The 21344-nt window shown below is 44.0% G+C and overlaps 2 protein-coding genes and 1 long non-coding RNA gene across 4 annotated transcripts in view; 1 reads left to right on the top strand and 2 right to left on the bottom strand.

Annotated features, from left to right (window-relative positions):
- Positions 1–7526, top strand: part of HID1 (HID1 domain containing) — a 40307-nt gene extending 32781 nt beyond the window's left edge. Inside the window, exons 16-19 of the mRNA XM_028716828.2 lie at positions 2166–2246; positions 3342–3433; positions 5411–5569; positions 7005–7526. Coding sequence (XP_028572661.1) covers positions 2166–2246; positions 3342–3433; positions 5411–5569; positions 7005–7068 — 396 coding nt within the window. The 3' untranslated portion in view covers positions 7069–7526. The remainder of the gene's footprint in view (positions 1–2165; positions 2247–3341; positions 3434–5410; positions 5570–7004) is intronic.
- A 543-nt stretch (positions 7527–8069) lies between these two features.
- LOC114590586 (uncharacterized) lies at positions 8070–10073 on the bottom strand. 2 transcript variants are annotated; one of them, XR_003705130.2, is made up of 2 exons: positions 9895–10073; positions 8070–9128 (listed from the first exon to the last, which is right to left on the bottom strand). It is a non-coding gene; the product is annotated as an uncharacterized LOC114590586 (long non-coding RNA). The 2 variants fall into 2 exon arrangements; XR_003705129.2 differs by having other exon boundaries at positions 9937–10073.
- Positions 10074–12468: 2395 nt separating this feature from the next.
- OTOP3 (otopetrin 3) lies at positions 12469–19819 on the bottom strand. Its single transcript, XM_028716826.2, has 7 exons — positions 19565–19819; positions 18479–18896; positions 17647–17783; positions 16552–16610; positions 15111–15229; positions 13226–14160; positions 12469–12692 (listed from the first exon to the last, which is right to left on the bottom strand). The coding sequence occupies exons 2-7, from the start codon at positions 18873–18875 to the stop codon at positions 12522–12524; spliced, it is 1818 nt and encodes a 605-aa protein (XP_028572659.2). The 5' UTR covers positions 18876–18896; positions 19565–19819; the 3' UTR covers positions 12469–12521.
- Between the last annotated feature and the right edge of the window lie 1525 nt (positions 19820–21344).

The following is a 21344-nucleotide window of genomic DNA, read 5'->3' as shown; positions in this document are numbered from 1 at the left end:
TCTCATACTGAAGCAAAGTTCTTAACCCGAGGTACTATTTCTGGGTTAGGGGAGTCTGTAACCTGAAGCGTCTGTAAACTGAGGTACCACTGTATGGTCCTACAACCATGTGCTTCATTCAGAAGGTGTGTCTATGGATTTGTGGTTGAAACAGAGAGACCACACATCCATCTTCTTAAACATACTTAATGGTATTTAATGGTATTGTTGTTGCACCTATTATTTCTTATATTGTATTTTATTGTACAAGAAAAAGCAGTGGACTCTCCTTTGTGGAGTTTTTAAAGCAGAGGTTGGATGGCCATTGGACATGGATGATCTAGTTGAGATGCCTGCATTGCAGAGGATTTTAATAGATGACCCTTGGGGGTAGCTTCCAACTCTACCATTCTATGATTGCATTATAATTTGAATTCCATAGAATTAAAATTTTAATACGGCTTATAAGAAATAAAAGAAACAATGAAAACACCATTAAGGAAACCATACAGCATCTAGCATAGCACATTACAATTTCTACAGCAAGAAAAATCATTAAGTGGTCCATTAAGTCTCTCAGCCATTTTCAAGTGGTCTGGGGGGTGGGGGGAGTTTGGGATCCACTGATCTAGTGCTATCCTTGATGCAGTTCAAGGACACTGTTGCCCTTGGCATTAAATCCACTAAAGCACATTTGGTAAAGTGCTTGTGTGTGTGTAGAAAATGAGGTGATCCAAAATGGGTTTCTTACATATTGCAGTTCGGAGTCTGCCTTTTTCTCATCTACAGAGAAGTTGGTGGCGTTTCAGATCCATACTTTAAACCTGGGTAATTCTTTTATCAGCAGGACAAATCTAGCAAGTATCTCCGTTTGACACATTGCTGTGTAGATCAAATAGAATTATGCTGCTCTTAAAATGTCAGTTTTGTGGACATTTGCTGATGACAGGGTTAAGGTTCTCATGCTCTGGGGATGGGGGAGGGCATGAACAGGGGCCCCAAACAGGTATTTTCATGGATTGATTTGTGGAAACTTTATTGGGGGTGTCAGTGAGTCTACATACCATAAAGTTAATGTGCCTGTAAATAATGCTGGATTGTGTTATCACTTTATGGCGACAATAAATAAATCCTGGAGGCAAAAAAGATAGAGACCCAGATCATCTTGTACCTTGTTTGCTTCCAGATAAGCAGCATTACACTTCTGTTGGTTTAGAGCTCAGTATAGTGTTTCCAGAGATGAATGGTATCAGTGAGGAGTTTTTGTAACTGCCCACTTAGACGTACCTGGAAGTGGATGCTACACTGCAGCTTTGTCCTGCAGAGGTGCTTTTATTGGGGCTTAAGTGTAGAGTGGCCTTATGTCCAGCACAAAGGCCCTATGACCACACAGGAAATGATATGAGCTGAAGGTCTCCCAGTAACAAATTTGGTTCAGTATAGTCAGTGAATATCCATGATGCATGTTAAGACACAGCTGCTAGATTTCTTGACCTTAGAGGTGAAGAATACAAGCCCCTGGTCAAGAGAGGTAGGGGCTGAATGCATCCACAGTCCCACTGCCCACACCATCTAAGGCAGAAAGTGGGGATGCTACGCCAGCTCACAGATTGGCACTGAATTGGGCCTGGATTGGGCCCTTTTCTATAACAGTAGCAGGGCTGGCTGAGGATCTGCTGGATCCTGTGCCAGCTCAGCTCTCTCCCCCTCCCTACCCACCCCATGCCCTGTTTCTAGAATTTCTGCTGGCTTCCGCTTGTAGCAATACCACCAGCAATAGATTCTGCACTCAGTTTGGGGGAGTAAACTGGGGCACGTCTTGCTGGTTGAGCTCCTCCTGGCAGAGTCCAGCAGATTTTTGCAGGCCTGGGTGGAGGGGCCCTGTCTACCTCTTCCAAACCCTCTTCAGCACAGCAAAGCAGGGGCATAGATTGCTATGCCCATCTGGAATGGTTAACCTCCAAATGTGAAAAACTGCAGTGAAAAACCCCCAGAATTAATGAAAAGGAATATGTTGGGGAAATTTGCATTTGCTTCCCTCCCACCCAGTCCTTTTCATGTACTGCACTTACTTTTCATGCTTTATCCTCCCACTTGACCGGCATGTAAGTAGTATTTGCATTAGTCAGGCAGCAGTGTGGTGCAGATAAGTTGGTAAGCGATATGGTTGTGTCCCTTTTTCTCAGGAATCATTGCAGCCCCGGCGAGATCGACGGCGTCAGTCCAGTGCATCCTCAGTTGGGCAGTGGAATCCAACTCCTGAATGGGTGAGAGGAGCCTGTGCTCCATGATTCCTTTTCCTTCTCACTCCCTATTGATTCAGCAGGAGCTGAACTGGGGCTGCTCCTAGTCAGTTAAAGTAAACAGGCGGTGATTAAGTAATATGCTATGTGCATTAGAGCAGGTGCCCACCCTGAGCCCTTTTTACAGCAAGCGTGATGCAATCGGGGGAGGGTGTGTGTGCTTGTTCCAAAGTGATGAAGCAGCATTCTCCTGCCACCTGGACCTGAGCAGAGAGGGGCCTGCAAAGAACAGCAAGCAGGTGCTACACACTTCATCCCTCATTAGGGATCACTATAGCTTTTGGTCCTGCTCCATTGCTCCCTTCATTGCTTAATGAAGCAGGAATTATAATGAACTTTGCGCACTACATGCAATAAAAAGCTTTTAATATCAAAATTATTAATAGTTAAGCAGTCTTTCTTAGCTTTTAAGTCTACGTGATTCTTTCTGTCTGTGGAAGGGTGGGTTACTGTGTGTTCATTCTAAATGAGAAGAGGATTTATCTCTGGGTTGGCCTGCGGCTTTCTCTGTCTCTGTAGGGACAGAGTACAATGGTACCTTGGTTCTTGAACTCAATCCGTTCTGGAAGTCCATTCGACTTCCAAAACATTTGAAAACCAAGGCATGGCTTCTGATTGGCCCCAGAAACAATGCCGACAGCAGAAACTGACTTTCAGCTTCCAAAAAACGTTCACAAACCAGTACACTTACTTCTGGGTTTGTGGCATTCAGGAGCCAATTTGTTTGTCAACTAAGCTGTTCGGGAACCAAGGTACCACTGTACTCTTCTTTCAGAAACCTACAGTGTTCAGAGCTTGTGTGGTTATGTTTGAAGGCTTAATTCTCTTATAGAAAAAACTTAATATAAGCATTCACAGAACCCCTGCCTATGTTTTTGTGGCGGGGGGGACGGGACTTGGAAGTTCCTTTTATAGGTACATACTCTAATGTTCCTACTGTCCCTGTTAAGGGCAACCTAGTTTGATATACTTGACATGTTCTACATCAATATGTTCATCTGTATGCTTTCTGAGTTGTTCAAAATCACTGATTTTATCTTCTACTCCTTTTCTTTGTAGGTAGTCTCTTGGAAGTCAAAGCTGCCCCTACAGACAATCATGCGGCTTTTACAGGTCTTGGTCCCCCAGGTAGAGAAGATTTGCATTGACAAGTAAGTGTCTATGGTCCTTTGAATATTTGAGGGCGGGGCCAGAGGGGAGTTGTAAAGTGATATGAATTATAAAGAAGTCATTACTGTGATGATCAGGACATGCCCTCTGCTCACTTTTCTATAGGAGTTTGGGTAATATCAAATTTGGCAATAATTACCCAAAGTACATGCTGTCCCAAACATCAGAAAGAGGTCTATCTATATTGATTCAATGTATGGGGCTCTGCACCTGTGCAAAGCCCAGCTTTGAGGCTATCCAAGAGATCTGTTACGAGCTTGCACATGCCAACCTTCCCCTCATGAGTTTTTTGTTGTTGTTTACCTAATGCATGGCGGGAACATCTTCTTGCTAATTTCTTTTAACTGTGGTAATACAATAAATTCCATTTGTTCATCAGCTTATGCAGGTCTTAACGCAAATTGCAGTGAGAGATACAGTTCTAATACAAACTTTCCATTAAAAAAATACTCACACAACAACAAACTCTAAAAGTAATCATACACTATTGTTTAGATGATAATAAGAAATCCTATACCCACAATAACATAAGCATGGTCACCATTAAAATTAGCCAGCAGCAACTCGAGGACGTTCTCTGAAGATCTCTGAAACTGATCTTCTCCTTGAATAGATAGCGTGATTTCCCCACCTTTGTATATCTTCTTTAGTGCAAAGTTTGAGAAGGAGTACGGACCCCACATTTGCATTTTCTTAGGGCCTTTTGATTCTATACCCCAATGAATTGCTTGAGGGGGTGGTTTAAGAAGTGCAGAGCATTATGGGGCTGGCTCCCTACAGCTGCACGACCTGATGGTTAACTGGTTTCCCTAAGAAAGGCAATAAATTGCAGCACGATAACGATTCCAGATAACACTTTACACAGAAGCAATTTTGAACTCTTATTATTGCACTGATAGCATATAGTACATTGCTGAAACTATGGACTCAGCTAGATTGGTAAAGAAAAAGTGACTTATATGTGTTGTATATGCAATATAACATTGTGCCACCAGGTGGCAACATGGCAGTCCCGTTTTTCTCTACCTGTTTTCCCTGTTTAAATTTATAACGCTTTAAACTGAAACGCTTCTTTGATGTGTCTAGATCCAGCCTGAATCTGGCTGATATCTCATGCAGAATCTGTAATGTTACTGTGCAATTTTCCTTATTCAAAGAGATAATATCCTATCAACATATGTTGAGTAAACATAAGCATTATGGTCCTAATCAATTTTTGTAATAGGCAAGTCTCCGTCACCTCATTAACAATCAGAAAAAAGATACCTGTAAATGTGTGGGTAAAACTCTTTGGTGTTCTTTGTCCTGACTGAAGATATTTATTAGCAAAGTTGACATTCTTCACTGGACCAAAACTGCATGTCACATTGGAGCTCTTTGCTTTGCAGCTCCCAATTTGTAAAATGAGCCATGGGGTCCAGTTTTAGACTAGAACTGCAATGGGTGTGGGTGGAGTGGGCCCCTATTGAGATCACCCTCATTCCTTAATGGCTGTTAGTTGTGGAGGGGGGAACTTGTTCACTTAATTTTTTTTTTAGCCCACATGTAGAACTTCCTGTTGGCAACAGCTGTTCCAGAGGAGCAGTCTAGATCACAGCTGTAGGAAGGATTGTACCTTCACCCCCTGTGCCTGACCTCAGCTAGAAATGTGTGGCTGCTTTTACAAAAAAGTACATTGCCTTGGACCTCCAGACGCAGAGCTCCAGAGTTGTATGTAATTTAGCCCCTTAGTGTATTGTAAAAGCAAGCTTGGACCAATACACTAGTGTCATTTTGAAGGAAATAACTGGACACTTCAATATGTTCTGCAGGGAATTCCTGGCAGTTTTAGAGAATTTCTAATGCTCTTTCATCTTGCCCTTGTCCGTGGAACTTGAGTGCACACCAATCAAAGGAAACTCTGTGTGTCATGTTTATTCTTCTGCAGCATCCATTTAAGTGTTCTCTCTTTTTTCCAGGGGCCTCACAGATGAGTCTGAGATTCTGAAGTTCTTGCAGCATGGCACATTGGTGGGGCTGCTTCCTGTTCCTCATCCCATCCTGATCCGCAAATACCAGGCTAACTGTGGCACTGCTATGTGGTTCCGCACTTACATGTGGGGAGTTATTTATTTGAGGTAAGTCGGCCCAAAACAACCCAAATTCATTTTTCTTCACTGATAGCATGTTGCTGACGAGTGGCCTGCCTTGTTTTCAGTTAAGTGGTTGGTACTAAAGGCTGCCTTCATAACCATGAGGTGGAGTTATGCTGTGAATTTTAAATTTTGCACAAAGTAATGGATGCCAAGCCTGTCATGAGCCATGTTGTTAGGTTCTGTACAGAGAATGACATTTCATTTTCAGTAAGATCACTTTGAAGTGTAATCAGGGTTTTATCGGCATCTGAGAATAACATACATTTAGTATTGAACTGGGCTTAGAATTTGAAAACAAAACGGCAATTCAAAATAATGTTTAGATATTGGAAATAAAAAGGGAGAACAATTATTCCTCAGGTGCCCTTAATATAGTATGGAGAGCATGGGGTTAAGATACAGGAAAGTAAATTTAAGAGAAAATCCATAATGGGTCATGTTACCTTGGGGAAATGGGAAAAAATCCTCTTCACAATAAGCGTCTATTCAGCCCTAGGCATCTATTCAATGTTCGGTTCTGAACCTTTAAGAAATGCTGCCATTTCATTTTTTGGATCTTTTACCCTCAGGCATGGGTGCTGGACCTGCGTGTATATTTCCCCTTCTCAGCTAAAGACGGATAATTTCAGGATTTAAACAGTATATTAAAACACAGGTTGCCCATCCTGGTGGTATGGAATAGTTTGATAATACTGCCATGAAGGAACTTGCAGTTGCTATAACAATATCAGTAAGGAAATGGTAGACAGTTTATTATAATGTAGAATTATTATCTCCATGGGTGGAGATAATTGCCTGGGTGGAGATAATTGTTCCAGTGTAACTTTCTGCAGGCATGGAGATGGTGACAAGTAAATCTTTTCACAGTTTCTTGTACTTGCGATCTCTGTTATATGGATTACAAGTGGATCTCAGAGGTTGAAGCAGCATAGGAAGGATATACTTTTAGCCAGCTGCAGCAGTGAGTTTACACTGTATACACAAGTTGTATATGTTTGGATGATCTGCATCACTTTGATTTGTTAATCTTTTTTTTTGAGTGTGGAATTTTTTTAAGGTGGGGGGCCTTGGAGGAGAAAGAGTTGCGAAGCCTCACCACTACTGATCTTCCACAGTTCTGTTTTGTAAAAGAAAATCTTTGGCATCTTCATTTTAGAAGGATCAGAAAACAGGTAGATGTAGAATACTTTTATATGTCTGAGACTCTGGAGAGCTGCTTCCAGTCTGAGAAGAGCAGAAAAATAATGAAGAAATAGTTGACTGAACATCACAAACAGTGTGGCCCTTCGCAACTTGTCTCTGTTGACCTCATGCGTTTGCAAATCTGTTCAAGTTTTGTGAACGTTGTAACTATCCTAGATGGGAAAACGCCGGGATTTGTGTTTGCCTAATAAAACAAACTTCTGTTTCTCTTCAGGAATGTGGATCCCCCTATCTGGTATGACACGGATGTAAAGCTGTTTGAAATTCAGCGAGTCTAAGGAATGGGGAAGAGAGGGAGGAACTTGCCCCTGTTGAGAGGGGAACACTGGAAACAAGGATCTTGCTGTGCGCTTCTTCATCACAGCTCTTCCTTCATTTCACTGCCTGCTGAGTGATCCAAAGGACAATCACCTCCATTTACTGACCTGCCACTTTCAAGCTGAGGACCCCCCCCCCTCTAAAAATCTTCCCTCACCCCCAGCTCCCCGGGAACTTTGATGGAAGAATGTGCAAGGAAAGCTTTGGGTGGTTGCACTGAAAACCAACCCGTATATCACCATGCTGTTCTTCTGCTTCTGGGTGGGGTTCTGAACCTGACTAGCTAGAGAAGCGATCTTTTCATTCCCTGGTCAGATTCAGCCTTTCCATTTAAAATATGCTGAATGTAAAGAGTGATATAAAAGTGGACCAATGAAGGAAGTGCTACCGCAGAAGGTAGCTCTGTGGTTTCCCCCCCCCCCAAAGAATGTATCCTACCACCACTTTTATGTTGCCCACCTTGCTGGTGTTTTGCTTTATTGTAACTTCCCAGGGTGGAGTAGTAGCTTTTACTAGGTGGCTGTGGGGTTCTATTTATTTAAGTCACTTCAGGTTAATCTTCTGGGTCTGGTCGTTTCTTTCCTGTCACTGAAAATGTGCTTAACTACTTTGTACTGGTGCTGTAATGTAGCATCCACATTCCTCTTCCCTCGTCCTTCCTCCCTTTTAATGGTGGATGTGTCTCTAAGATGCATCACACTGTGTTTGTTGCAGGAATTGTTTCTGGGGAAGCTGTTCTGACGTGGGACATGTGGCGAGAGGGTGGGAGGGGTGGACCCATGCTCTTTTTCAGGGATTTAGAAAATCGTTTTGTTGTGTTTAATGATAACTGTAGGCAGTAAGACTGCTAGAATGAAGTTTAATTATTTAAGAAGCTGCACCGTGTGGCTTCTGTTCTGGGTTGCTTAAGCTAGATTTATAGATTCAAGGTTAGCGGGGGGGAATGGGAATTTCTCCCTAGCAGAATTCATGAGGGACTGGCAAAGGCTGGTTGATAGACCACATGCCTTTGGAATGTGTCTCTGAGGAATCAACATGAATTTGAAAAGTGTTCTTACAGAGGAATGTGAGTTTTCTATTTTCGGAATTGGAGATTTATGCTTAGACCTGGGTTAGCTAACATGAGTTTAATTAGTTCTGTATCTTACGATGCAAGCCAACATCCCCTTGCAAATATGGTCATGGAATGACAGGTCCATTTCTGACTGATCACCACTTGAGTCTAAGATTCTTCAGACTCCCCAGAAGGCTCTCAAAGGGTTCAGAGGCCACCACCAGTTTGGAATCACAGTTTTTGTTCACTATGGGTAGTTCTTGCTCACTTACAGGAAATGAGAGATGTGTCATATATTTTAGGTTATCCTAAACAGGATAGGGTAGGCTATCTTGGACAGAATTGGCAAATTCTAGGTTTTATCTGGAGCTTATTCTAAATATTTAAAAGATGAAAATGGATGAAGAATTTAAAGGACAAATATCCTTTATCTCACTCCTTTCTCATTGGCAAAACTAATCTATTCATCTCACCATCCACCTCCACTGGCAGACTGAAGTTCATACTTTCCCTGGAATGTCTTTGATTTCTCAAATGTGATTTGGTAGTGCTCTGGCAAGGGTCTGGCTGAGTGTATCACACTGTACCAGACACTGATCTGTCCCATTCCCTTTCACACAGAGACGCTTTTGTGAGCACCCCATCTTTTTATTTTGTGTCAATGTGGGTTGTTCCTTGTGAATTTATCTTGACTTTTGCATTCGTTGGTGTTGCAGGTCTGCTCTTTGTTCCATGAAAAATCAGAGTTGCACTGTAAACTATTTGCTTTACATATAGAGATAAAATTATCTTAAAACACCGCAATGGGCTTTCCTCTGTGTCTGTATCTCCAGAAGGTTTATGAGTTTGTTTGGTACTGTTTGATTTATGATGATCTGGCGTCCTTTGCAACATGTAACTTTCCATTAAAGGCATGGCTGCACAGGAGTTCCCGATTCAACACGACTGCTAAACTGGAAGCAGCACCTGGAGAGAGATGTCACAGATAAGTTCAGAGCATTTGCACAGTCCCTTGCACCGATTAACAGAAAGCCGTAGGGTGAATGTAGGCTCCAACTGGGTGCCATATTTATTCAAGGGTTTTTAAACTGCTTCCCAACAAATGTTTCTGAAGCAGCGCTCAACAGAAATATATTTTAAAAATTCATAAGCAACGGAATATACACAACTGTTTTTTAAAGCATATCTGTAAAATTCTGTGTACTGTAATCCAGTATGAAATGGCTGGGTCATTTTGACTTTCTTAAAAAGATAAGAAACGTCTTAAAAAGATAAGTGTTCAGTAGCTGCTAAAAGTAAAGATGCTAAGCACACGTCTGTTCAGTGGGAGGCTGATTACTTAGAGCTACAGCCACAACACTAAAGCCCTCTTCCCGAGTTGAGATCAGATGTACTTCTGGGATATTCAGAACTCTTAACAACGCCCCATCAGAGGAATGCAATTGCTGAGCAAGGATATACGTGGCAAGATGTCCTTCAGGTAACCTGGCCCCAGGTTGCATAGGGCTTTAAACACGGAAAGCAAACTCTTGAACTGAGCCCTATAGCATTTTGGCAGTCAGTGCAGTTCTCTTAGCAGAGGTGCTATATGCTATTGGGAAGATGTTGCAGTTAACAGCCTGGTTGCTGCATTCTGCACTAGCTGCAGCTTTCTGGGAATCCCCCCCCCCTGCAGTGCATTGCAGGCATCCAATCTTGAGGTCCCTAACTCCAGCGGCCACTATGGTCTTACCAGATGAAGCTGGTAAAAGGCACTCCTAGCAACCGAGGCTACCTGTGGCTCCAGTGACAAAGAGGGATCCAGGAGCATGGCAGGACTCCAATCTTGTTCATTGAGAAGGGAGTGAAGCTCCATCCAGAGCAGGTAACTCTCCTGTTTCTTGGATGCAGGAGCCACTCGCCCACAAGGCCTCCGTCTCGACAGGGTTTAAATGTAGCTTAGGGGTCCTCACCCATCCATTCCTCCATGCCTGCAACGATCTTAGGGATTTGTCAAATTAGGGTGTGCAGAAGAAGTCCATCTGCAGAGCAATATGAGAAACCAAAAGCATTGAACATGAACATGTTCTGATAGGAATGTGGAAATTTGAATGGGATGTTTAAAATCCTGACCAGCTTATGCAATGGATCTGTTTGAACTTAACTGTCGTAGGACAGGCCCAGCTCCCCGCGTGTATACTCCAGTCCAGGCAGCCTCCCTTGCACATACAGAGTTCTTTGTTGCAAGATCTATAACCCTTTCCCTAATTCTTCATTTAAAAAGAGGACTAACCTTCAGTAAGCTCCTTTGATGGGATCCTGTGCTTTTGCCCATGAGGATTGTGGTAATAATTAACTTTTAAGAGTGCTAATTTATCCAGCTTTTATTTCTTCTGACAGTTCCTGTTGACATAAGGCTGGGTAAAATTAACAGAGATGCAAAGTCCAAAAGCATAAGACCTTTTGCCCTATAAGTCCAAGTGAAATAGTCTCCACACTGTTTGACAGGCATGGGAACCTAAGACCTGTGCATACTGTTTTTGCCTCTCATAACTCTTTATTATTATTATTTTTAAAAAGGACATCAAGCCCATACCTTGACCAAGAAATTGCTTGAGAGTGGTTTAATTTGCAAGAGAGTAATAAAACGAGATGTTTACAGTTCCATCTATTAGCCTTCGGCAACAAGAAGGATTTAGATAGTGCTAAAAGATGAATTGATTGCAACGCCAGGAGCAGCTTTTAATCCTTTATATAATGGATCACTAGGTTGAGCCAAGACCTATTATAATTTAGAGGCAGCTTTTCATTGTGTTCTACTGGCTTCGCTGTGTCCTGAACACGGGTGAAATGCAGATTGCACATGCAATAAACTTTGAACATTTAGCCAGCCATATTACTGCTTAATGATGTGGCTTTTCAAGGTTCGCCACAGTGCCATCACTATTGCTACAGATCGAATGCAATGTCTTCAAAACTATACATCACATCTCTTAAAATCTATCTGTTCCCAGTTCAGTATTACTAAATAAATCATGGAAACAGAATTAGACTATTGGCTCATGCTAACTTAAAAAATGTGTGATTACATTCTGAACACTTTATACTCCTTGTCTTATTCCATCATGTCCTGGGGGCGTCCTCTAAACAAGGCTTTCCAGTGGGAATGGGACAACTATTGAGGCAATGTGAGTATCCTGAGGGTACTTTGTCCCTTTCCACACCCCCTAAAGTCCTATTAATTGTTGTAAACCCCTGACAATAAAAGGATAATAGCCCAGTGTCAGCAGAGATCAGAACTCAAATCATCTTTCCCTCAAATACAGTAGTTACTTTGAAGACAATATTGGAAAACTGGTGTTACAGATTTTCTTGCTCCTTTTCTGCTTGATACCTGGTTATGTTTCAGTCTTCCTGAGCATTACTACTTGCGTTATATGCCTATTGAGGCAACATGAAGGACAAAACACCAGAAGCATCTCTGGACCTGCCAGACATACATCAAATTCAGACATTGTGGTTTGTTAACTCTTTAGATGTGGATGGGTGTTAACATGAGTATTCGCTTACCATGTCCTTTTCAAAATGCCTCTGGCGACCCGCTTCTCAGTCTCTGAAGGCTGGTTCTTGCACCCTAAAGGACTGACATATTCATGGAAGGTGACAGTTTTGCCGAAGGGATTGTTGGGCCCAGCTCAGTTCCCACATCTTCCAAGTCTTGTGTTTCTCATTAATGGTTGTTTAGCATAATTGCAGGGACGCGGGTGGCACTGTGGGTTAAACTACAGAGCCTAGGACTTGCCGATCAGAAGTTTGGTGGTTCGAATCCCCGCGACGCGGTGAGCTCCCGTTGCTCGGTCCCTGCTCCTGCCAACCTAGCAGTTCGAAAGCACGTAAAAGTGCAAGTAGATACATAGGTACCGCTCCGGCGGGAAGGTAAATGGCGTTTCCGTGCGCTGCTCTGGTTTGCCAGAAGTGGCTTAGTCATGCTGGCCACATGACCCGGAAGCTGTACGCCAGCTCCCTCGGCCAATAAAGCGAGATGAGCACCGCAACCCCAGAGTCAGCCACGACTGGACCTAATGGTCAGGGGTCCCTTTACCTTACTAGCATAATTGTAATTAGAGGTTATAATGTACACAGAATGTGTCAGTTCTATAATAATCTGTTATGGGATGTGCATTCTCCCATGACATAGTAGGCTATGTACCAAGAAGGTTAAATTTACTTTGATTCCCCCACCCCAGTGTCGTAAACTGTTCAAACCGTAGCCACAATTTCCACTTTTTAATGTCATATTCTCATAACAGTTACTGGTTTCCATAAATATTTCAGTGAAGTTTTCACTCTGCTGTCCATGTATGAAGGCTTGAGTTGAGTTCAAGCAGATCGGTACACCTCCAGAAGATCGCCAACGGAATGCATCCTGTAGAACACACCCAAGGGAAGCCCGAAATTGACAATAACAAACCAGGTAGAGTAGCCATAAAATGATTTCTCTATTCCATTCTCAAACACCGGATGCGCTCCAAATGATGGCATGATCCACAACTGAAAAGGGGTGTGAAAAGAGCAAAAATCAGAGAATGTTTGTCGATCGAAGCTCAGGGAAGGGGGACAGTTAATATGGAGATACCTCAAGGTATTTTTTTGCCTTTGATTTAGGCACCCACTTCCTGTTCCTCCTTTTACAGTGACCTGAAAATCATAACAACCTTGGTTCCCTGTGCCAGGGTTGTCTCCTGCTGCTAGTGTGATTCCATATACAAAGGTCTATCAATCCTCTTGTTTTCTTACCCTTCCCCCCGGATTTTAGAAGACATATTTCATGGGTGCCCTAGGAGTTACTAACAAGCACAGTGGTGCCCACAGATGGTGTGTTGGCAAACTCTGCCCTAACTAATATTAACTGCTTGTAGCTTTGAGAGTTGTCTTTGTCTCAAAGTAAGAGGGAAAAGTGAGGGCTGGTGGCAGCATACCTCAAGTTTAGAGATGGGAGCCACTCGTGTTCCTGGGCAGGCTTTGGGGGTCTTCACTACAATCCGCACCTGAGTTTTCTATATGCACTGAAGTCAAGCACTTACTATGATGTTGCACATGATCAAGAAGCTAGAGATCTCTTTCAGAGCTTTCCTCTTCCAGTTGAAATGGCTGTAGGTCTGGATGTAGGTCTGTGAAGCTTTCCGGATGTCCTGCCTTCTCTCTGGGTTGCAAACTTTTGGGACGCTAGCATGTTCGCATTTCTCCCCTTCATTTGGATCTGCCTCCTTGTTGGCTGCGGATGAGACAGGTTCTCGACAGCCAGGGGATGCAATCATGTCTTCACTGGGTGGGCTCTGGGTTGAGGCAGAGCCATTCCTGGAATGTTCAGCCTGGCTGCGACCTTCATTTGCCGGCAGTGGCTGTCTATGGAGCCCCTCAATAATGAAGATGTTCTGGGTGATGTGCTGAATGATGAGGCTCACCGAATAGGCTAGGATGATGCTGTTCAACAAATCCGTTGGGTCTGTGGCCACAATGGCTACAATGGAAAAGTAAGAGATGCCTATCTGGCCTAAGGCTGCTCCCATGAGCAATATCACATCAAGGCTTCGTGTTGGGTTTTTTAGCGTGTCCAGCTCCCTCTCTTCTAAGCCATGGGTGATGGTTCCAATTAAGGCTCCTAGTGTCATCACAGGCAACAAAACAATGTAGTAGGAATAATAGAGAATGAATGCTTGATGGCTCGGGGAGGAGCTGGTGGCTTGGACCTGATACACCATGAAAATGCAGATGCCAGCGATCACTGCGAAGATGCCCAGCAATGGCCCGAAAATGACCCCATGGGGTTTGAATCTGGGCTTGGCACAAGTACTATGGTGCTGAGCTATGCGCCGGCCCACGTTCTTCCACATGACATAAAGCATGGAGCAGCAGATCAGGCAGTATTCTGTGTTGAAGGGGTACAGCAAAATATAGCCATTCTGGAAGACCTTGCAGCCTGTTTTGTTGGAGCACCTGCAGGAGCTGGTCCCATTGCCTGGAATAAGATGAGGAGAATGGCAGGATCTTATTAGAAGATTTCTATGAAGTTTGCACATGAAAAGGTGCTGGAATCAAATGCTGATACTCAACCTGCATGGGGCGATTCTGTCTTAACCCATCAGTATTGGCACACATTTCTTTTTGAAAGGCACGTGACTCTATTTCTGTTCTTTGATCCTTGTGAATTACGCCTGATTGCAGCTCTGTGTGTTTTTTGCTCTTGTCTGTTTAATACTGGCATTTTAAGTTATCAGGACAGGCACAGACCAAGTAATCCAGTGATTAGACTACAGTTTGTCACATTACAAGGAAACTGGACATATCTGGAGCCCCCAATCACGATACTACTGTTGGACCATTCTCCCCTCTCTCCTACTCATCGAGGTACAGGACTGGAACTCTAAATTCTGCAATACAGTTGGGAAAGGAGGCATCAGATTGACTGGGTTTCTATTGAAGTGATGGACATGAGGCAGGAGTTGATAATGCAGGTGAGCTGCGCACAGGTGAGCTGCATGCAAGCTGCCTACCAGCCCTGTGGAGCCTCCTTTTATTGAGACAAATATGCAAACCAAGCAGATACATTTTGGGCTGTGACCTTTACACATCTTCCGGTCCTGAGATCGTGGGGCTATGTTGAAAACAGGATGCTGGACTATAAATGATCCATCAGGGCTCACTTAATTTCAGTGAGCAAATAACCCACCCTCCTTTTCGATCACCTAAGCTATCAATAGGGTTCATAACCTAGGTTAGCATCTTATTGCATGTGATGTCTTCACAATCACAGTTTGTCTATGTGGAAATGTGCAAAGCTTTCTGCTCACCTGGCATGTTCCCCATTCTACTTCTCTACCCTTTTTAAGAAGATGAAGAATGTATCTTGTTTTTGGCTCTCTTGCCCACTTTAAAATAAAATAAAATAAAATAGGGACTGAACCTTGCCTTCATATCTCTGTATGGTGGTATTTTGTTCTGATTCAATTTCCTTGTGAACTGAGTCATCGGTCACTGCTAAGAGCCACAGCAAGAGGTTAATGGCTAAGGTCAGCATTAGCCCACATCTGTCAAAAAAGAAACACATATTTATAGTCTTTTGACATCGGTCTTTTATTAATGAAGCTGTATTCTACCTGTTCTCACAGTATTGGTATTTAGTTCTCTTGTTGGTAACTGAATAGGGAACTTGGCTGACCTTTCAGTGTATGAGTTAACATAGCAAAGTTAAGGGCTCATCCACACTCCCGCTTGTCCCATGCCCAGATAGCACAGGTCCAATGGATTTTGGCTTTTCCCAGGAAAACCCGCTCTCTATGGCTGAATCGGAGCAAACTTCAATCTGTGGAAAGACCAATTGATGTTTTCTCTGATTCAGTGGTAAAGAGCAGAGTTTACCTGGGGAAAATTGGCAGGACAAGTGGATGTGTGAAAGTCCTTAGTTGTGTGGCTAATGCAATCCAGCTCCACGATCCCGTTCCAGTTGTGGAGTTTGGCATCGGGAGCAGAGATCAACACCCGGAGGGCTTCCTCTTTCATTAATGAAAAGATTCCTACCTAGCCTGCAAAGCTGCAGAATAAACGTTGAATGTAAAAGGTGTTTGTGAGTGAGAGAATGAGTAGGCAAGGGAGAGGAGGGCTAGCCCAAGAGAAACAACCTAAACACCTTAATGCCGTTTCCTTGAATCAACCTCTGATCATAAAACTTCAGTAAATACAGTTTGGGCTGCAGACAACTAGGTTCTACTCAACGTAGACCCATTGAAATGACCAACCCTTAGTTATGCCTGTTAACTGCTGTGGGTCTACCCTTAGTAGAGCAACAACTGGATGCAATCCTATATAACTAGTGCTAGATTCTGCATAGCAAAAACCTGCTGGATCAGGCCAGTGACCTATTTGGTCCAGCACTCTATTCTCACAAGGGCCAGCCAGAAGCTTATTGAAAACCAGTTGCCCCAAAGCAGGGCTTGAGTGCCAGTCTCCCCACTTGCGATTCCTGGCAACTGGTATTCAGAGGCCTACTCTGATGGTAGAGGTAGAATACAGCCATTGCGGCTAGTGGCCACTTATTGTCCACGAATTGGTCTAATCCTCTTTTGAAACCATCTGAGTTGGTGGCCATTGCTACCAGTGGGAGCAAATTCCATAGTTTAGCTATGTGTTGTGTGACAAAGTACTTAATTTTGTTAGGGGTGGGGAATTGGTGGCCCTATGAAATGCTGTTCTCTCAACTCTCATCATCCCTTGTTGGCTGTTGGTGCTGATGAGAGTTGGGGCCATAACACCTGATAGGCCACAGGTTCTTTGCCTCTGTTATGAAGTGAGCCCCCACTGCTCCCGTTTCACCATTATGATTTGTAAAGGCTTCATGCTTCTGTTTTCCTACCTGGTGAAGTTGTGGTGAACCTGGGTGCAGTCCTTTGCATGGCACCATATAAAGTAGGTCTGAAATCAATGCAGAGAGGAAAATGAGTGTGGCGGCAAGAATGAAAACAGTTTTGTACAGATGGCCAACATGTAAAAACCACTTAAAGGCTTTCTTACAATCAAGCAGTATATACTGTATTTTTCTGTCTATAAGACGCCCCCATGTATAAGATACCCCCTATTTTGGGGGACTCCAAATTAAGAAAACACCCCTCAGCACTACCCATGTATAAGATGAGCCCCAATTTTTAACCTAATTTTTGGTTAAAAAAACCTAGTCATAAACAGAAAAAATACAGTAAATCTTGTTAGATAAATTAAGCATGTTGCTTGTAATTTTGTACAGGTAATTGGGGCACAATACTTTCCTTGCCCTGGGCACTGGCAATTCAAGCTACGCCACTGGGAGGGAGTGGGCCATTTGTTCTGTGTTCGGCTACAGATACTTGAATGTAACCTTGTTAGCATTTGAACATCTCCTGAGATGTAACCAAATTCTACACTATGAGTCCTGAGATCTAGGAGCACGTTTTTGTCTATGTGTGGATAATTTCCGAACTGCTCCAGTTTTTGTCTGTTTCTTAGAATTACCAAGCAATGCCAGGTACAAGGCTGCTAGTACTTAATATAAAACTGCAGTTTTGAAGGGCACCTTTGTGGTTTTCCCCTCCCTCCCTGTGTGTTGTAACTTTGCAACTTTGTGTTTTGCCTGTCTGCCCTTTTCCCACTTTGGGAGTCTCCTGTTTGCTGCAGCGGATAAAATGTGAAAGGACCAGATTGGAAATGGGAGAAATGGCAGCTGGTCCCGTGTCCCCCACCCTGCTCCTGCAAATCTGAAGGTCTGGGGAAAAACTCAGGAGTTGAAGGCAAGCAACCCTCTGTGTGTTTGTGTGTGCGTGCGCACACGTGTGCACACACACAACTCTTAGAATGGCAGCATGTAATATCATTGTGTTTATACAATAATGTGTATATATACTTTTGATACCAATGATAAAAGTGAGCTCTTTTGTTAGCAAAGAGGCTGGGCTGTAGCAAAAGCAGGAGATAATACCTGAATGCAGATGAAGAGGATTCCTATGGATGGGAACAAAAGGGCCACCTGGGATTTACACTGAATATGGATAATGTTGTACCCAATCCGGAACATGTGCAGGAGGACACTGCAAGCGCCAAACAGGATTAGAGAACCTGTATGAACACAAACCAACCATGTTTTGTTAAGAGCAAGCTAATAAGAGCAGTCAACCTGCGAGGTGGGGGTCCTGTTTCAGCCTGAGCACCGCATTCCCAGTGGTGGGTGGGGGGACCAAGGCAAAAGTGGGTGGAGCATTGAATGCCGATTTTACCTTTGTACAGGTAGCTGCTTTCTACACACACATTCCTCTCCCTTGCTTGTCTAGTTAGGAGGTAGACATGATCAGAGTTAAAAGGATGCAATGCAGCCAGGAAAAAAACACTTGCAGTGTGTGACCTGGGGAGAGTTCCAAGGGCCAGACTGAAGGACAGGGAGGGCCACATTTAGCTTTGAACCTGAGATCTCCCACCCCTGGTATTAAATAAAAGCACCTTTAAAAAAACCAAGCACAGTGCAAAAGGGAATGCACCAACAAGGTGTGCGAATGTCCCCAGAGTTTGTAGTATGTGTCTTTTTTTTTAATCTGTACTTCTTAGGCTGCCTAAAAACAATTAGTGAACCATCTCTTCTAGAGATTTCATAGCCCACCATTAAGGTTTCCCCCAAGATGTGACACCGCCCACCTGAGAAAACAGGTACTTGGGCCTATTAACCAGGTAGGTGCCCTAGGGGCTATGCTTGGATCCTGGTATGTGAAGTACTCTAGACACATTGTCAGGACGTTGTAGATGGTGGCAGCACTGCTTACCTTTAACCCACATGGGCCCTGCATGGGCATCCCGGTACAAGATAGCATGTGGCTTCCTCCTGGTGAACAATAAATAGCTTGCCATCCAGCCTAAGGCCAGGACCTTGAGGATGGAGAGGAAGATCCAGACGTCTTCCAGCGTAATGACCACCTTGTTGAAAATCATGCTGCAGATGAAGGCGCTGCCCAGGAACACCACATTCATGGCCATCAGTCCTGAGAAAAGCCGCCCGGCCTTCTGGGCCTGCTTGTCGCGGAGGAGCAAGGAAGAGCAATGGCGGTGTAGCCACGACTTCTCGTAGTTGATCTTCCAGCCCTCTGGGTTGGGGGAAGCAGTCTCATCTTCTCCAGCTTCCTGGGGATGGTGTCTCTGACGCGCTGTTGCTTTGATATCCATGGCTGGATGATGCTGTGGCTGCTGGGGAGGAAGGAGAGTTTGCTTTTAATCCCTCTAGACATTTAACAAAGGTTGGGTCATTGACACCATAAGTGCAGGACCAAGAGGTGGTTGTTGGGTAGAGTTGACCAAGTCTTTACTCCAAAGGAAGCTGCAGATGCTAGTGGGATAGGTTCAGGGTGCTACGTATGAAGCTGTCTAACACTAAGATCAGCTGTCTACCTCCCTTGGCATTGTCTATACCAGATGTGAGAAACCTCTTTGATCCTGAGAACTATTTCCTCAGGGGCAACCTTCTAGATTATGATTTGCAGGCACAGCTTTTCTTATTCTTTGTGACTATTAAAGGTAAATGAATTCTATCCTCTGTGAAATCTCTCTCCCCCTGGTTTCCTGTTTCTCTTAAACCCCAAATCCTTAAAAACAAATCAGAATTGGTCATTTAACATGCTGCCATTATTTTCCGACTTAAACACACCATGACGGGTTTTATCGGTTTAATGTGTCCTCATTGGAAACCGTCCAATTACATTTCAAAAGGAATGTTTAAAATGCATCCATCTTCTTGTCACCAAGCCCCCAGAGCCACAATGTTTCTGGGATCTCTGATCAACCCTAAATCAAATCCCCAGCAAAGAAGGGAAGATCCAGAAAATGCAGTTTAAGGAATGTGACTTCACACTTCTTACCTCGCGCTTGATCACTGGCAGCTTCAGCAGGAAAACTGGAATAGTGGGAAACTGTCTTATCCTACATCTTCCAGGGAAACATAACTAGAAACAGGTAGTAGTAGTAGCAGTAAAAGGCATTCCTTCTCCGGGGCTGCGAAGCCCTTTCCTCTCAGAAGGACTGAGAAATAGTCACAGGCAAGCCTAGCTGCCAATAAAAAGTGTGGTTTGCATTGATTTTTTCCCCTTGTTTACTTTGGGGATAGTCGTGTCATTATATTAATTACCAGGCTGAGAGGTTCATTAGAGCTGGAGAGTCCAACCAATGGGATCCAACCACCCTCATGTACACCTGCCTGGTCAGCTCACGTCAACAGTTTAAGTCTGCAGCACAGGATGTGCCGAGTGCAAAACCACAGAGCTCCATGACTAATGCCACCGAGGCTGCAATTTGAGAGGAATCCAGGGTGCGAGAAATGGGCCTGTTCTAGGCTAACTAGATCGCCTGAAGTTTAATCGCTGGGGACTGCTACATGATCTGAATCTCTGGCCCATGTTCTTCAGAGGTTCAGAAGCTCTCCCTTTGTCATCTTGGACTCTTGTTTATTTTCTGTACAGTGGTACCTCGGGTTACATACGCTTCAGGTTACATACGCTTCAGGTTACAGACTCCGCTAACCCAGAAATAGTACCTCGGGTTAAGAACTTTGATTCAGGATGAGAACAGAAATTGTCCTCTGGTGGCATGGCAGCAGCGGGAGGCCCCATTAGCTAAAGTGGTGCTTCAGGTTAAGAACAGTTTCAGGTTAAGAACGGACCTCTGGAACAAATTAAGTACTTAAGCCGAGGTACCACTGTAATGTCTTTGAGGAAAGGTTGCTTGACCAGAACAATGGAAGATTTGCAATTAGATTAAGGAAGGTAGATTAAGGAAGGAGCTGAGGCTCCAATACTTTGGCCACCTCATGAGAAGAGAAGACTCCCTGGAAAAGACCCTGATGTTGGGAAAGATGGAGGGCACAAGGAGAAGGGGACGACGGAGGACGAGATGGTTGGATAGTGTTCGCGAAGCTACCAGCATGAGTTTGGCCAAACTGCGGGAGGCAGTGGATGACAGAAGTGCCTGGCGTGCTCTGGTCCATGGGGTCATGAAGAGTTGGACACGACTAAACGACTAAACAACAATCACCATAAGACATGGCTATTGGTAAAGATGGAACAAGGATCAAACAGGGTTTGATTTCTTGACAGGCATTGGGACAGGATGGGAAGGAGGCAGTGGCAGGTGTTCTCCCCATGTCCTAGCAGAGCATCCCTTGTTATGAAGGCTGAAGCCCCATCTGCAGTATGCATTTTAAGCAGTATTGTAGGCCAGGGAATGGCTGGGCACCGCAGAGGGGTGGCTGGATACTGATACGTGGGCGTCGGGAGCAGGGAGTTGGAGGCTGGCTTGGAAGAAGGGATCCTTGACCTGGGGGAATCTGTAACAGCCAGGAGATGGGAGTCAGGGGCAGGAGAAGTGGCAGGATAGGGGAGTAAAGATCAGGTGCAGGAAGTGGGAGAGGGAGGTCAGGCTGCTGTAGAGTCAAGGCCTTCCACACCTCCTGCCCCCAATGTCTGCTGCTCCACTGTCTCCCAGGACCAGAGGAGGATTGAAAAGGGAGAAGTTGAAGGTTACATGCGGGTGGAGTCTTTGCCTGCTTGCACACAGCAATGTGTCAATAAAAAAATCAGGTCATAGGAAGTTTATGTAAAGCATCAAGATTTGTTCAAGCGGGTTGCATTGATGCTATCATATTAC

The sequence above is a fragment of the Podarcis muralis genome, chromosome 2, assembly GCF_964188315.1.
Source record: "Podarcis muralis chromosome 2, rPodMur119.hap1.1, whole genome shotgun sequence".
In the NCBI taxonomy this organism is placed as follows: domain Eukaryota; kingdom Metazoa; phylum Chordata; class Lepidosauria; order Squamata; family Lacertidae; genus Podarcis; species Podarcis muralis.
The sequence above is the reverse complement of the archived record's forward strand: the minus strand, read 5'-3'. Positions and strand labels throughout refer to the sequence as shown.

What these genes read in the sequence shown, in the direction of transcription:
- OTOP3 (XM_028716826.2), bottom strand. Translation starts at nt 18,875, where the DNA reads ATGGATATCAAAGCAACAGCGCGTCAGAGACACCATCCCCAGGAAGCT. An exon ending in AGGGCCCATGTGGGTTAAAG is followed by an intron (nt 17,784 to 18,478) that starts GTAAGCAGTGCT and finishes GTGTTCATACAG; the next exon opens with GTTCTCTAATCCTGTTTGGC. An exon ending in CACCATACAGAGATATGAAG is followed by an intron (nt 14,161 to 15,110) that starts GCAAGGTTCAGT and finishes ATCTTATTCCAG; the next exon opens with GCAATGGGACCAGCTCCTGC.